Consider the following 13271-nt stretch of genomic DNA (forward strand, 5'->3'; position numbering starts at 1 on the left):
ACTTTGCTGTCCTTGGGGTATAGAGGAGCAGTGTTGCTGATGGTTAGTAAAGTGTAAAAAATTTTAACATTAATTTTTAAAATTTTTGAGTTCCAAATTTTCTCTCCCCTTCCTTTCTCTTTCCCCTACTTGAGAATGCAAGCAATTTGATTTAGATTATACATGTGCAATCATGCAAAACATTTCTATATTAGTCATGTTGCAAAAGAAAACGAAAAAACCAAGAAAGATAAAGTTTTAAAAGTATGCTTCAATCTCCATTTTGACTCCATCAGTTCTTTCACTGGTAGCAGATAACATTTTTCATTATAGGTACTTTTGAATTGTCTTGGATTATTGTATTGCTAAGAATAGCTAAGTCATTCACATTTGATCTACATACAATACTGCTGCTACTGTGGACCATGTTCCCCTGGGTCTCCTTGCTTCACTTTGCATCAGCTCATGTAAGCCTTTCCAGGTTTTTCTAAAAGCATCCTGCACATCATTTCTTGTTGCACAATAGTATTCTATCAGAATCATATACCACAACTTGTTCAGCCATTCCCCAATTGCTGGGCATCCCCTCAATTTCAATTTTTTGCCACCACAAAAAGAGCTGCTGTAAACATTTTTGTACATATAGGTCCTTTTCCTTTTCCTTATATCTCTTTGGGACACACACCTAGTAGTGAAATTGCTGGGTCAAAGGGTATGCAAAGTTTTATAGCCCTTTGGGTATAGTTCCAAATTGCTCTCCAGAATGGCTAGATCTGTTCATAATTCCACCTGTGGTGCTTTAGTGTCCCAACTTTCTCACATCTCCTTCAACATTTTTCATTTTCCTTTTCTCTTATATTAACCAAACTGATAAATATGAGGTGATGCCTCAGAGTTGTTTTAATTTTCATTCCTCTTATCAATAGTGATTTAGAGCATTTTTTCATAAGATTATAGATAGCATTGGTTTCTTCATCTAAAAACTGCCTGTTTATATCCTTGACCATTTATCAATGGAGGGAATAACTTGTATTCTCATAAATTTGACTCAGTTGTTCAATGATCTTAGAAAAACATGAATAGATTTTCACAAAATATTACATAGGGAACCACTTCCTCCTTCCTTATTGCCTTACCAGTAACTCATCATCCCCACCCGACCCTACCCATCCCACTTTCTCCTCCTCCTGCCCTGCATCCAAGTTCAAAGTCCTTTTGAGTCTCACCCAAAGCCCTACACTCTTTTCCTCTGTAATAACCACAGGGAATTTGGAAACTTAGCATTTAAACATAATACAGAATTTTACTTTTAATACAGGACCTTATCATCATAGCTCCAGATTCTTGTATTATTGCCTGCAAGGGCACTAGGATCCAGCACAGTGTCTCTTTTGATTTCATTGCACAAGTTGGGATGCAATGGTCTCCAAAATTGTCCTAAGCAATCCATTCTCCTTTAAATTAAACTTCTCTCATACAGCATCTGGGGCCCCAAGTTTCACAGTAATACTCTCTCTTTCTTTCCCATACAAAGTCATTTTTTTCTCCCATTCTACACTGAAATCTGTAGTGCTTAAGGGATGGGGGAGGGAGGAGTCTTGAAAGATGAGCAGAATTTTTATATTCATTGAGATAGTGAGGACATTCCAGATTGAAAGGGAATGGATTGAGCAAAGGTATGGGAAGCACAGGGTATATTCGAAGAATGAGAAATCCTATGTGCAATCAGAAAAGTGCTTGGTCCTGAGCTTTCTTCAGTACCACCCCTGCCTAACTATAAGTGGAACCGGGGAATGTCTGAAGAACCCATGGTACCTCTTCTGATGTCTCCGTCTCTTTTTCTGTGTTTTTAAGGCCTGAAATTTGATGGAACAGAAGTACCATTGTACAAGGTCAGTATCATTATCTCTCTCTCCCCCCACCATAGCACCAAAATCTTTTATCTCTTTGTCTCTTACCCTCTTTCCATGTTCCCTCTTATCATCTTCTCACCAGCCTCAGCACTAAAGAAAGCCAAATTCCAGGTTGACTATTCAGGTATGAACCAAGTGGCCTTGAGGGTTCAGAAGACATTATGTATCTAGATTTCCAGTGAGCATGGGGTAGAGAACAGCAACTTCCAGCATCCAAGCTACTCCATCTACCCACAGCCTGCAAGTCTCACTACAAGAATACCCTGGGTATTTGCCCATCTCTTTGGAAGGATATTGTCTAACAATCAAATTTAGTGTCTGTTTTCCTCACCTCTCAGGTTACCCTGAAGGCCTCATTAGGGACCCTGAATACTCTTGCTGACACCCCAGACAATGAGGTGCTGGGTAGAGGACAGAAGCAGCTGACCGTATTGACCCCCTCCAAAAATCGCCTGAATTTTATCCTGCAGCATGTGACATACACCAGCACTATCTACCAGTCAGGAGCTATGGACATTGGTGAGATCCCATCACTTGATCCCAGGACTCTTTGGGAGAGAAAAGGCACCAGTTAGGGCTTTCTCAGAGACTGTCTTCTTGAGGAAATATGTATCAATCTAAGTAGGTAGAGAGGGAATGGTTTTTCTTTTGCTTGTGTGTCATGCTGCACCTTTTCTGCAGGTGGCTCTTTCTACTTCATGCCGTCCACAAGGCACAGTGCTCACAGATCAAACTCTGGAGAGAGTTTGCTGAGGCGGGAGAGGAGCTTTCTTACAAGTTCCTTTTTGGTCCTTAGTATGTTACAGTGCTCACTTATTTTTGAACCACACCTGTAATTTCATTGGCACAGAGAGCTCCTGGCAAGAATGCTCCTGTTCTATGACATGGTCTTTGAGAGTTACCTGAAGAATTAAGAGGTTAAGTGACTTCCCCAAGATCACAAGTCAAAAAGGGTCAGAAACAAGATTTAAACCTAGGTGTTCTTATTCCTGAAGCTGGCTTACTATCCATTGTGCCATAATGCTTCTTAGACTCACTAATAATATGCTGAATTTCCATGGTTTCTTTCCATAAAATACTTAGACTTCTGGGACCTTAGCTATAATTTTGGAGGGAGAGAGAAGGCATGGAGTTGGTCCACTGAGAAAGAGCTCCTTATCTCCAAGTGATCCCAGTCTGACATTGCCTAGATAGAGAAACAGATATACACAGAATGATGCACAAAGGCAGATTGTAGGCATGAGTAAGAAAGGGATGATTCTGCTATGATCTATGTAGGGAGGGAAGCAGAGACCTATAGAAGTTAAGCCATCCTTTCAAGGTCATAAGACAAACTAAGGACAAAGTGAAGCCAGAAGACCTGAATCCAAGACATGGGCGCACTCATCATACCTTCTGTTCCCCTATCAATCAGATTTCCCTGAGCTAGAGTGGAAGAATGCTGCTCCCCAAGGCTAAAGAAAGAGACCTTACACTGACCCCCTCTTTCTTCTTTCAGTGAGTATTGGGTTTGGGAGCTCAGTGGCTAAGTTTCCTGTGAATGTCAACCAGCCTACCATCCCCAAGTTATTTGACCCTGGGCCAGGTAAGTCCTTTGTCTATTTGACTCCATGGAGATATGTAGAATAACACCCCAGAAATGGCTTGGGAATATTCTAGTGCATGTGGTTTAAATATCTAAACTCATTTACAGATTGCTGCTCATCTTCAGTTTTATTATTTCATTTATTGATCTGTTAATCTCTACCGTACTAGATAGTGGAGGTTATAAAAGCAAAAAAGAAAATAATCCTTGTCTTTGAGGAGCTTACATTCAACACATAACATGAATATATCACAGAGTATAAAGAGAACAAAGGAGAGTGCAGACAAAGTGCTCTAGGTCTGTTTGAAGAAAGAAATAATACTAATATCTAGGACAATCAGGGAAGACCTCTAGGATGAAGTGTCACTTGGCTGAACTTTTAAGAATGATAAGGAAGGAATATGGAAGTTGGATGGAAGTTGAGAAAAACTGCATTCCAAGTATAGGGCCTGGCTTGTGCAAATGCTTGGGAGTAACCCCTTGGGAGTAAGTTACATTCAGAGGACAACTGATAGTCCATCTTGGCTAGCACATAGAGTACATGAAGGGGAAAGAATATAGAAAAAGGGGTTCAGGGAAGAGCCTTGAAGGATACCCAAGCTTGGGGGGAAGGAGATGGATGGCTTAGTAGATCGAATATTGTAACTGGAGTCAAGAAGACCTAAGTTCAAAACCTGCCTCAGACCCTTGCTAGCTGTTTGAGCTTGGGCAAGTCACTTAATCTCTCTGTGCCCTCATTTCCTTATTAGTAAAAATAATAGTATATACCTGCCACAGTTGTAGTGGGGATCAAGTGAGTTAGCATGTGTAAAGTGCTTATTATTGTTTTTGTTGTTGTTATTCAGCAAAGGAGAATGATGAGTGGTCAGAAAACCAAGGGGACAACCAGCAGAGAGCAGTCACACAAGCCAAGTGAAGATGGTGTGCCTATGAGATAGGGGTAGTCAGATCAAGGAGCATGAGAACCAAATAAGTCACCAGGAATTCAAGTTATTGGCTTCTCCAAATGTATGAAAGGTCAAAGGAGAGAACAAGCATTTCTCAAAAGACTTGTATATTATTAATAATTGTGTAAAAGAATGCTCCCAATTACTAATAATGAGGAATTCAAATTAAAAGAACTCTGACAAAAGATAGGAATAGTCAATGTTGGAGGGGTTGTGGAAAGACAGGCATGCTAGTGCATTACTGTGGGAACTGTGTTTTGGTACAACCATTCTGGAAATTCTGGAAAGCAATTTGGAATGATGCAAAAGAAGTGATTAAAATATCCACATCCTTTGATCCTTTTACTGTTAGACATATACTCCAAGGAGATCAACAACAAAAAGAAAGGATCCAAATACATGGTAGCAAAAAATTGTAGAGTAAATGCCCATTAATTGGGGAATGGCTAGACAAATTATAAAACATTCATGTAATGAAATATTACTATGCTGCAAGAAATAATGAATATGATGAATACAGAGACACACAGAAAGACTGATGGAAAGTGAATTAAGTAGATCCAGGAGAACAATATACACAATGACTACCATATTGTAAACAGAATGAACAGTGATAAGAAGACAATCAAAATTGAAAGCTGCAGAATTATAATAATCAAACTTGGCCCCAAAGAAGAGATATGAGAATATACCTTTTTCCCTTCCTTCTTTGTAGAAGTAGGGAACCATGGATGGTGGAATACTGCATAAAACATCAGACATTTTTTTTGTATGTTGTTTAGTTTTACAACTTTTTAGTGTAAGTGCCTGAGGCCGGATTTGTGCTCAGGTCTTCCTGACTCTAGCTCAGCACTCTATCCACTGCACAACTTAGCTGCCCCATTCTTCCTTTAGCTATACTTTATTATAAAGGATGATGGGGCACTGAAGTGAAGAGGAAGAGACCACCACCAAGTCTTTATGAAGCTCCCACTATGTACTAGGCACTCAGCTAGGCACTGGGGTCCTGACTCTCCAAGAGCTAATATTCCAATGGGGAATTTGAAAAGGTCTCCTGTGTAAGGTCACACTTGACCTGAGCTTTGAAGAAAGCTGGTGATTCTAAAAAGCTTGAGTGAGGGGGGAGGCCATTCCAAGCATGAGGGACAGCCAGTACAAAGGCATGAATATGGGAGATGGATATTGTGTGAGTAAGGACAAATCCAATGGTCTTTCAACTAGACCGTCACAGGAGGATGGGTGTTACCGAAGAGATGTGCAGCTGAGGAATAAGAAAAGACATTGAACTGTCTATTTTTTTCCTTTTCCAGAGAGGAAGCTCAGGAACCTGGTGACCATTGCTACTAAGACTTTCCTCCGACCCCACAAACTCAAGATTTTACTTAAGAGTATCCGGGAGTATTACCCAGACGTGACTGTGATTGTGGCCGATGACAGTGAGAAGCCAGAGAAGATCGATGACATTTATGTGGAGCATTACATCATGCCCTTTGGAAAGGTACAGATCTAAGGCACCAAACCTTTAGATCCCCAAGAGGCAGGAGAAATACAGCCCAAAATCCCACCATGGATGGGGGATAATATAGCTACGTTTATGATGAGGTACAAGGTTAAGGTTATGAAGATAGAAGGGACTGAAGACCCTGCTTCTAAAACTGAGCCCTGGTCCTTTCCTTCCTCTGACCTATCCTATCTGAGAGATTGTCTATGAAAATCCTTTCCCAATTTTCTGCTTTCCTTCCAATCTTGGCTACATTGGTTTTATTTATAGAAGAAATTTTTAATTTAAAATATCTGAAATTAATCTACTTTACATTTCAACAATGCTCTCACCTTATAATATAGTTAAAGATCTGGCACTACTGAATCTTCTTCCTTTACATTTTTCCCCCTTAGTTTCTTCGAAATTCTTGAGCTTCTGTTCTTCTAAATGAAATTTATTATTTTTTCTGACTCAGTAAAATAATTTTTAGTAGTTTAATTGGGATGACATTGAGTAAATAGGTTAGGTAAAGTTGTTATTTTTATTATATTTGCTTTACTTATGTATGAACAATGACTGTTTCTCTAATTATTTAAATCTGACTTTATTTCTACAAAGAGTGGTTTATGTTTATGTTCATGTAGCTATCTATAGTTGGGTTGGGCTAGATATCCTCTGAGGTTCCTTCCAGCTCTACAGCTCTGATCCTATGATTCTTTTTCCAGCTCAGCCAATGTCTAGTACCCAAACTCTGCAGACATCATCCCTGTCTCCAGGCTTTCTTTTGGAACTTGAGTTTGTGACTCATGTACCCTCTCATTCACAGGGTTGGTTTGCAGGCAGGAATTTGGCTGTGTCTCAGGTCAGCACAAAGTATGTGCTGTGGGTGGACGATGACTTTCTTTTTACAAAAATGACCAAGATTGAGGCACTGGTAGATGTCCTAGAGAAAACAGAGCTGGATGTGGTAAGAAATATTTACTATTTCATCCCTTCCCTCCTCCCACTGGAAGTCCAGGAGGAAGGGGTACACAATACTGAAGGTGGGTGGATTCAGCTAGCTTTGGCTTGGTGGTGAAAACCCTAAACTGAAGGTGGGGCCAGAAGAACTAGGTGTGAGTTCTGATTCCACCACAGACTCATCTTGAGATCTTGAGAGAGTAATTTAATGTTTGTGTGCCTCAGTATTATCCCTAAGATGGGACAATAATGCATCTGCCCTACCTGCTTCACATGAATGGGTTGTAGATAAATTCATTTCAACTCAACAAGCATTTATCAAGTATCTACTATGTGCCAGGTACTGCTCAAGACTCTGGAAATACAAAGACAAAACAAAATAATCCTAGGCCTCAGGGAGCTTACATTCTATTTGAAAGAAAAGAATATGCAAACATATAAGTAAATAAAAATTATATACAAAGAGATTTTCAAGGAAAGGGTAGAAAGGTCAAGGGAAAGACTTGAACATGCAGATTTGGAAGGAAGTTAAAAAGAATGGCATTATGGGTGTTAGTAGAGGAATCCAAGTTAGTGAGGATACACATCTATGACTAGAGAAAAAGAGGAAAAAGGCTAATGATGCCGAAGTTTTAAGGCAAAGGTTCTTAACCTTTACTGTTATGGCCCCCTTTGGAAGTCTGGTAAAACCTCCGGACTCCTCAGAATAATGGTTTTGAATGCATAAAATAAAATAAGTAGAATTGTAAAGGGAACCAATTATGCTGAAAGAGTTATCAAAGCATTTTAAAAAATAAATTCTAGGAATTCAGGTAAAGAATACTTGTTCAAAGGAATGGACAAAGGGAGGGAGCTCAGGGTGGTCACAAAATATAGTTCAGTCTTCTAATTGAAATATAGGTTAAATCATTGCTCTAAGTATGTGTGGGATGGAAAGGTGAAGTTAGAGGCAAAAGGAGTGCAAAGGTTTTGGAACATTTACTAAGGAGAATGGTCAAGGGAATCAATTTGGGGGGCATAGTGTAACATCTGTTTCACTGAACTGAAACAGATGTTTGTTGCCACAGAAAGATCATGATAGAGGTTTAACCGTGGAGGCAATGATCCATTAGCAATGTTGGCCACTAGGTGGCACCATGGAGCGCAGAGCACTTGACCTGGAATCAGAAGGACCAGCCTCAGATACTAGCTGGGAGACCCTGGGCAAGTCATTTAACCTCTAGCTACCTCCATTTCTTTATATGTAAAATAAGGGTAGTGAGAGCACTTAACTTCCAGGGTGGTTGTAAGGACAAAATGAGATATCTGTCGAGCACTTTGCAAACCTTGAAGCACTATATAAATACTAGCTATGATGATGGTGATATCACTACAGCATCAGGTGTACAAGATGCCACTCACTACCTTGGACCTCTTCCAACACGCAATGTTATGAAGGGCCCAGGGACCCAAGTACCTCCATAACTTAGTGGCAACCAGTGCCTCATTCCCTGCCTCTTTTTCCATGGTAGTACTCTGGCAGAATCTCAAATATGTCAGAAAGTTTCCACTGCTTCTTCCAATTAAATACTCTAGCTCAAGATATGCCAAGAAGAGATGAAAACATTGATGATGCATATTCCCAGTGTAACAGTCATATCCTCTCCCTTCCCCAAAAAACAATTCAGGTGAATTGCCTTCCCCACAGGCTCAGATTGCAGTGCATTTGAATTCTCTGAGAACACAAATGGATAGAGAAGTGTTATGGTGGAATAAAGTTACTGAGAAATTACATCCAAACAACGACCTATTTAATGATGCATGCACTTGCAGGAACAAATAAGCTCCAAGGTTCTCAGCCCACCAAGAACATCAACCATTGATTTCTGCAAGTTAATATACAAATAATAAGAATAGTAATAATAAAGCAATAGGTTTTCAAATATCAAAAAATAAAAATAAAAAAATACAAGTTAATATACAATTTGGAGAGAGTGAAGAATATAGGGGTTGAGATACCCGTTTCTTATTGGTGGAAGGGATTGGGAGACACTGAGGTGAGAGGGAAATGGTTAGTTTTGTGACATTTCCTTAAATTGAGTGACCTTTGAGAGCAGGTTATGACTTCTCCAAAATCAGGTGACTTACAAGCAGCTGAAACTTAGCTCACAAAATGGTGGATAAAGGCAAAATGGAGTCACTAATGCTATTTTAATGTAACAGAAAGGAGGCCAGCCTGAACAAGACTGAAGATGGGGTCAAGCTAGCATGGTGTAAGCCAGTAAGTCGCCAAGCATTTGTTAACCTCCTACTATGTGCTGGCATGGTGCTAAAGGGCTGAAAATGTAAATAAATACAAACGAAAAAAGCCAATCCCAGGTCTCAAGGAGCTCACATTCTAATAGGGACGACAGTAAGCAGTCAGCTCTGTACAAATGAAATCCTTTCAGAACACATTAAAGGAAATCGATAGAGGGAAGGTACCAGCACTAAGAGGCACCAGGAGAAGCTTCTTGCTACAGATAATGGAGCTTGCTACAGAGCCGGGAGCCATGGAGAAAAGCTGCAGTTGAAAAGTTAGGCTTGGTATTGGGAGAAACTTCCAGTTAGAGCAGTCCAAAGGGGGACTAGAATGAGCTGTCTTGAAAGGTAGTAAGTTCTCCACCAATATAAATTTCTGAACAAAAGCCTTGGTGACTTGTCAGAGACCTCTATAAAGGGTTCCTGCTCAGATGAGGAGTGGAGCAGGTGCTGTTTGAGCTCTCTCCCAGCCTTGAGATTCTATGATTCTGTGCTCCCTGGAGAACTCAGAACTTTGTCTCTGTAGCTCAAACTAGGGGTACTGATAGTCCCCAGGGGACTGAAACTGAAAAGCAATCGACAATGGTCTGGGGGTGGTAGAAGCAACAGAAAAACAGTTTTTTGGTTTTTCTAGAGGGAAGATGTGGAAAGGGAGGCAATGCAGTGGTAGGAAGAAAACTGAGAGACCTTGGAGTAGACAGATGGGTAGATGGGTAGAATCATATGAAAGGAAGGAAGACAGGGTGGGAGTGGGGAATAATTCAACATGGGAATACAACATGAGAAAGATTTCCAGAAGAGGCAAACTGGTTATTGGATCAGATGGAGATTTTCTCTGATCTCTTCCCCCACCCCCTCCCAGGTTGGAGGCAGTGTGTCCGGGAATATGTTCCAGTTTAAGCTACTGATGGAACAAGGTGAGGATGGAGACTGCATACACAAGAGGTCAGGCCATTTCCAGGCCCTGGATGGCTTCCCCAACTGTGTAGTGACCAGTGGTGTTGTCAATTTCTTCCTGGCTCACACCGAAAGACTCCAAAGAGTTGGATTTGATCCCCGACTGCAGAGAGTGGCGCACACAGGTAAGGGGGCTAGATGGGGAGACTGAGAGTAGGTTCAGATTAAATCACATTCAGCAGCTGATTTTACTTCCAAGAGATTTATTACAAAACAGAGGCTGTTTTCAAAAGTACTCCAATCCAAACTAAAGCAGTGTCATGCAGTAGAAAGGGCAGCAAAATTGATGTCAGGAGAACCTGGATTCAAATCCCACCTCAGACACTAGCAAGGTGACCCTGGGAAATCCTTTAATCTGTCAGTGCCTCAGTTTCCTCATTGAAATGCTGAAAATGAGGGGGGGGGAGGTGTTGAACAATAACCTCTAAGGTCCCTTCCAATTCTAAATCTATGATCCCATGATTTTTCATTTCCCTCTTTACCCTTTCTCATTCTGAGTCTTGACATTGTTTTCCATCCTGGGATACTCTCTATTCTCCTCTCTGACCAATCCACATCTGGAATACTATATTCAATTTGGGGTACTGCATTTCAAAAATAACATTTAAAAATGGGAGTATATCTACCCTTCCCTTCCCTCTGAACCTCCCTTCTTTTAGAAAGTCTTCCCAGGCTCACCACATCCAATTCCACTACTCATTTCCATCTGGTCTCCAGTTCCCCCTTTCCCATTCCTCAGGTGTAATGCATAGTGCTCTTTCCAGCTAGAAGTATCTATTCATGTCTGTCTCTAGGTCTGTGTTTGTCATAGTGGCTTATGTCCAGCTTCCTCCTTCAGACTGAGAGGTCTTTGAGAGAGAAGGAAAGAGAGAAGAGGGAGGAGGTAGGGAAGGAGAAGAGGAAGAATGAGGAGAAATAGTACTTCCTCTCTAGTAGCTTAGATTCTCAAAACTGGGAAGAATATGGAAAGCAGGCTATGTCTTGCCCTCAAAATGAGAGCTCCTTGAGGACAGAACTGTGTCTCACCCTTCTCATGGATTATTTACAGCATTCCACATAGAGCTCTGCTAAAGCAAGTGCTAGTACAGGTTGGGAACTGACCACAGGAGCCTCTGGCGCAGAGTTCACAGCATCCCCCCTCTCTGTTTCCCCTCCTTTAACAGAGTTTTTCATCGATGGGCTAGGGATTCTTCGTGTTGGATCATGCTCAAATGTGATTGTGAATCATCAGTCCCACACCCCAGCTTCTGACTCAGATCAAGCTGCCCTGGAAAAAGCCTACAGTCGGTTCCGAACTAACACTCAGAATCAGGTCAAGTTCAAGTTGGCCCTCCACTACTTCAAGAACCATCTCCAGTGTTACACTCAGAGATGAGGTTGTGGAAGATGTAGAATGGGCCAATGAGACTCTTCCATGTACCTTATCCACGTACCATATCCACATACCTTATTATGGAATGGACCTGTCAGTAGTGAAATGGCCAAAGTGGCAGCTAGAAAAAATGGACTAATTGATTAAAAAAAAAGGAACCATGGAATGGGTGATTTGGTAGGAAGGGCAATTGGGTTAAGATCAATCTGTGGTTGGGGCTATGAGCCTACTGGTGTTCAAGGTGGCATGGAATATATAATGATAATAATATTGACACTTATATAGAGTTTTAATATTTATGAAGGTTTTTACCCACAACAATCCTATGAGAATACAGTGAAAATATTATCATCCCCATCTTATAACATGAAAAAGATGAGGATCAGATTTGCTCAAAGCCATAGTTACCTTTTCTTTGAACCATATCAGACTTGTTGATAGAATTATCAACATGTCAGCCATAGTGCTAATACTAATACTAGTACTTCATGACATGGAGGTTCTAAGAATCCTTTTTTAGAAAATATGGAATAACTGCAACAGAATATTTGTGGGCTTCGGCTGCATGGACCATGTTTACCACATGCCAATAACCCAACTGTGTTGGTGTAGAGGTTTATATAATATTCATTGAGCACAATTTGAGACACTAATAATTTTATGTAGCAAAGACAATTTTTATCATATTTGAATAACTTCTCAAGCAATGGCTTCTTCTGGAAAGAATATTAGTAATTATATGCATACTTTAAAAAAATTTTCAATGATCCCAAGTCCAGACGCGGTTTTTATACAAAGTCACTTTGATTTTCCATGATGCCATTTCCAAAATGAAGTAGCAGGATGCTCTTAGCACAAAAATCTATATGTTAATCTTTGTTCTTGTACCCTCAACTAGGAGAGAGAAACAACTCTATATTTTCACAACTGTAAGAGAACTCAGGAAGGAATTTGCTAGCAATGGGGGATGATCATTGATCGTGATTTGGACCTGGTACAGTGGTAGTGGGAGAAGTCTCCATTTGTCATCTGGATCATCTAGATCGGAAGTCTTAACCTTTTCCATGTTTCATGGACCCCTCTGGTAGTCTGGTGAAGACTATAGGTTTCTTTTCAGGACAACATTTTTAAACGCATAAAGGAAAACATGCAGGATTACAAAGAAAACAAAACATATTGAAATATAGTTATTCACTTTTTTCAAAAATTTCTGGACTCCCAGGTTAAGAACTCCTATTCTAGACCTTTGAAAGACAACTCTTGAGAGCTTTTCTCAGTTATTATAGATTCATGGAGGAGATGGGAAGAGGATTCCTTAATCCAGGAAGGCATGGAATCGTTTTAAAGTTGCTTTTCCTCATTGGTTCTGTGATGATCTTCTAAATGAGTTTTTAATTCTTAAATTATATCCTTAATAAAAAAAAATCTTAGGCAAACAAGTGGTTGCCATGCTCTTTCAGGTTAAATAAAGTCCACAGACTTTTCCAAGATCTTTTAGAAAAAGCAAAATAACTTTGCCCTTAGACCAATAAAAATTTTTTCCCTTCCTTGTTCCCTCAAAGAATTGGCTGCTGAGACCTTCTAATTATCCTAGAAGGAGATACTCAGTTCTGGGTGCTAAGCTCTTAAGAACAAAGAGCAAGGACTCTGGTTAAGATGGTGAAGCCAGAAGTCATGAAGCAGCTCAGGTTCTCCACATTCACTCCAACAAAGATGTAAAAGGACACCAGTTCAAATTGAGACCAAACACTAAGGAAGTCTCTCTACCCAGTCCAGGACTGCAGAAAAAGATGGC

General features: G+C 40.3%; 1 protein-coding gene across 3 annotated transcripts in view; it reads left to right on the forward strand.

Moving 5' to 3' along the window:
• B4GALNT2 (beta-1,4-N-acetyl-galactosaminyltransferase 2) overlaps positions 1–12909 on the forward strand; it is a 43901-nt gene extending 30992 nt beyond the window's left edge. The window contains exons 5-11 of one of the 3 annotated variants that reach the window (XM_036757454.1): positions 1834–1871; positions 2231–2411; positions 3391–3477; positions 5735–5922; positions 6734–6874; positions 10010–10229; positions 12375–12908. In XM_036757454.1, coding sequence (XP_036613349.1) covers positions 1834–1871; positions 2231–2411; positions 3391–3477; positions 5735–5922; positions 6734–6874; positions 10010–10229; positions 12375–12409 — 890 coding nt within the window. In that variant the 3' untranslated portion in view covers positions 12410–12908. Of the gene's footprint in view, positions 1–1833; positions 1872–2230; positions 2412–3390; positions 3478–5734; positions 5923–6733; positions 6875–10009; positions 10230–11267 lie in introns of all 3 variants that reach the window. The other 2 variants (XM_036757452.1, XM_036757453.1) reach the window with 2 other exon arrangements.
• Positions 12910–13271: the final 362 nt, after the last annotated feature.

This window comes from Trichosurus vulpecula, chromosome 4, assembly GCF_011100635.1.
Source record: "Trichosurus vulpecula isolate mTriVul1 chromosome 4, mTriVul1.pri, whole genome shotgun sequence".
Classification (NCBI taxonomy): Eukaryota; Metazoa; Chordata; class Mammalia; order Diprotodontia; family Phalangeridae; genus Trichosurus; species Trichosurus vulpecula.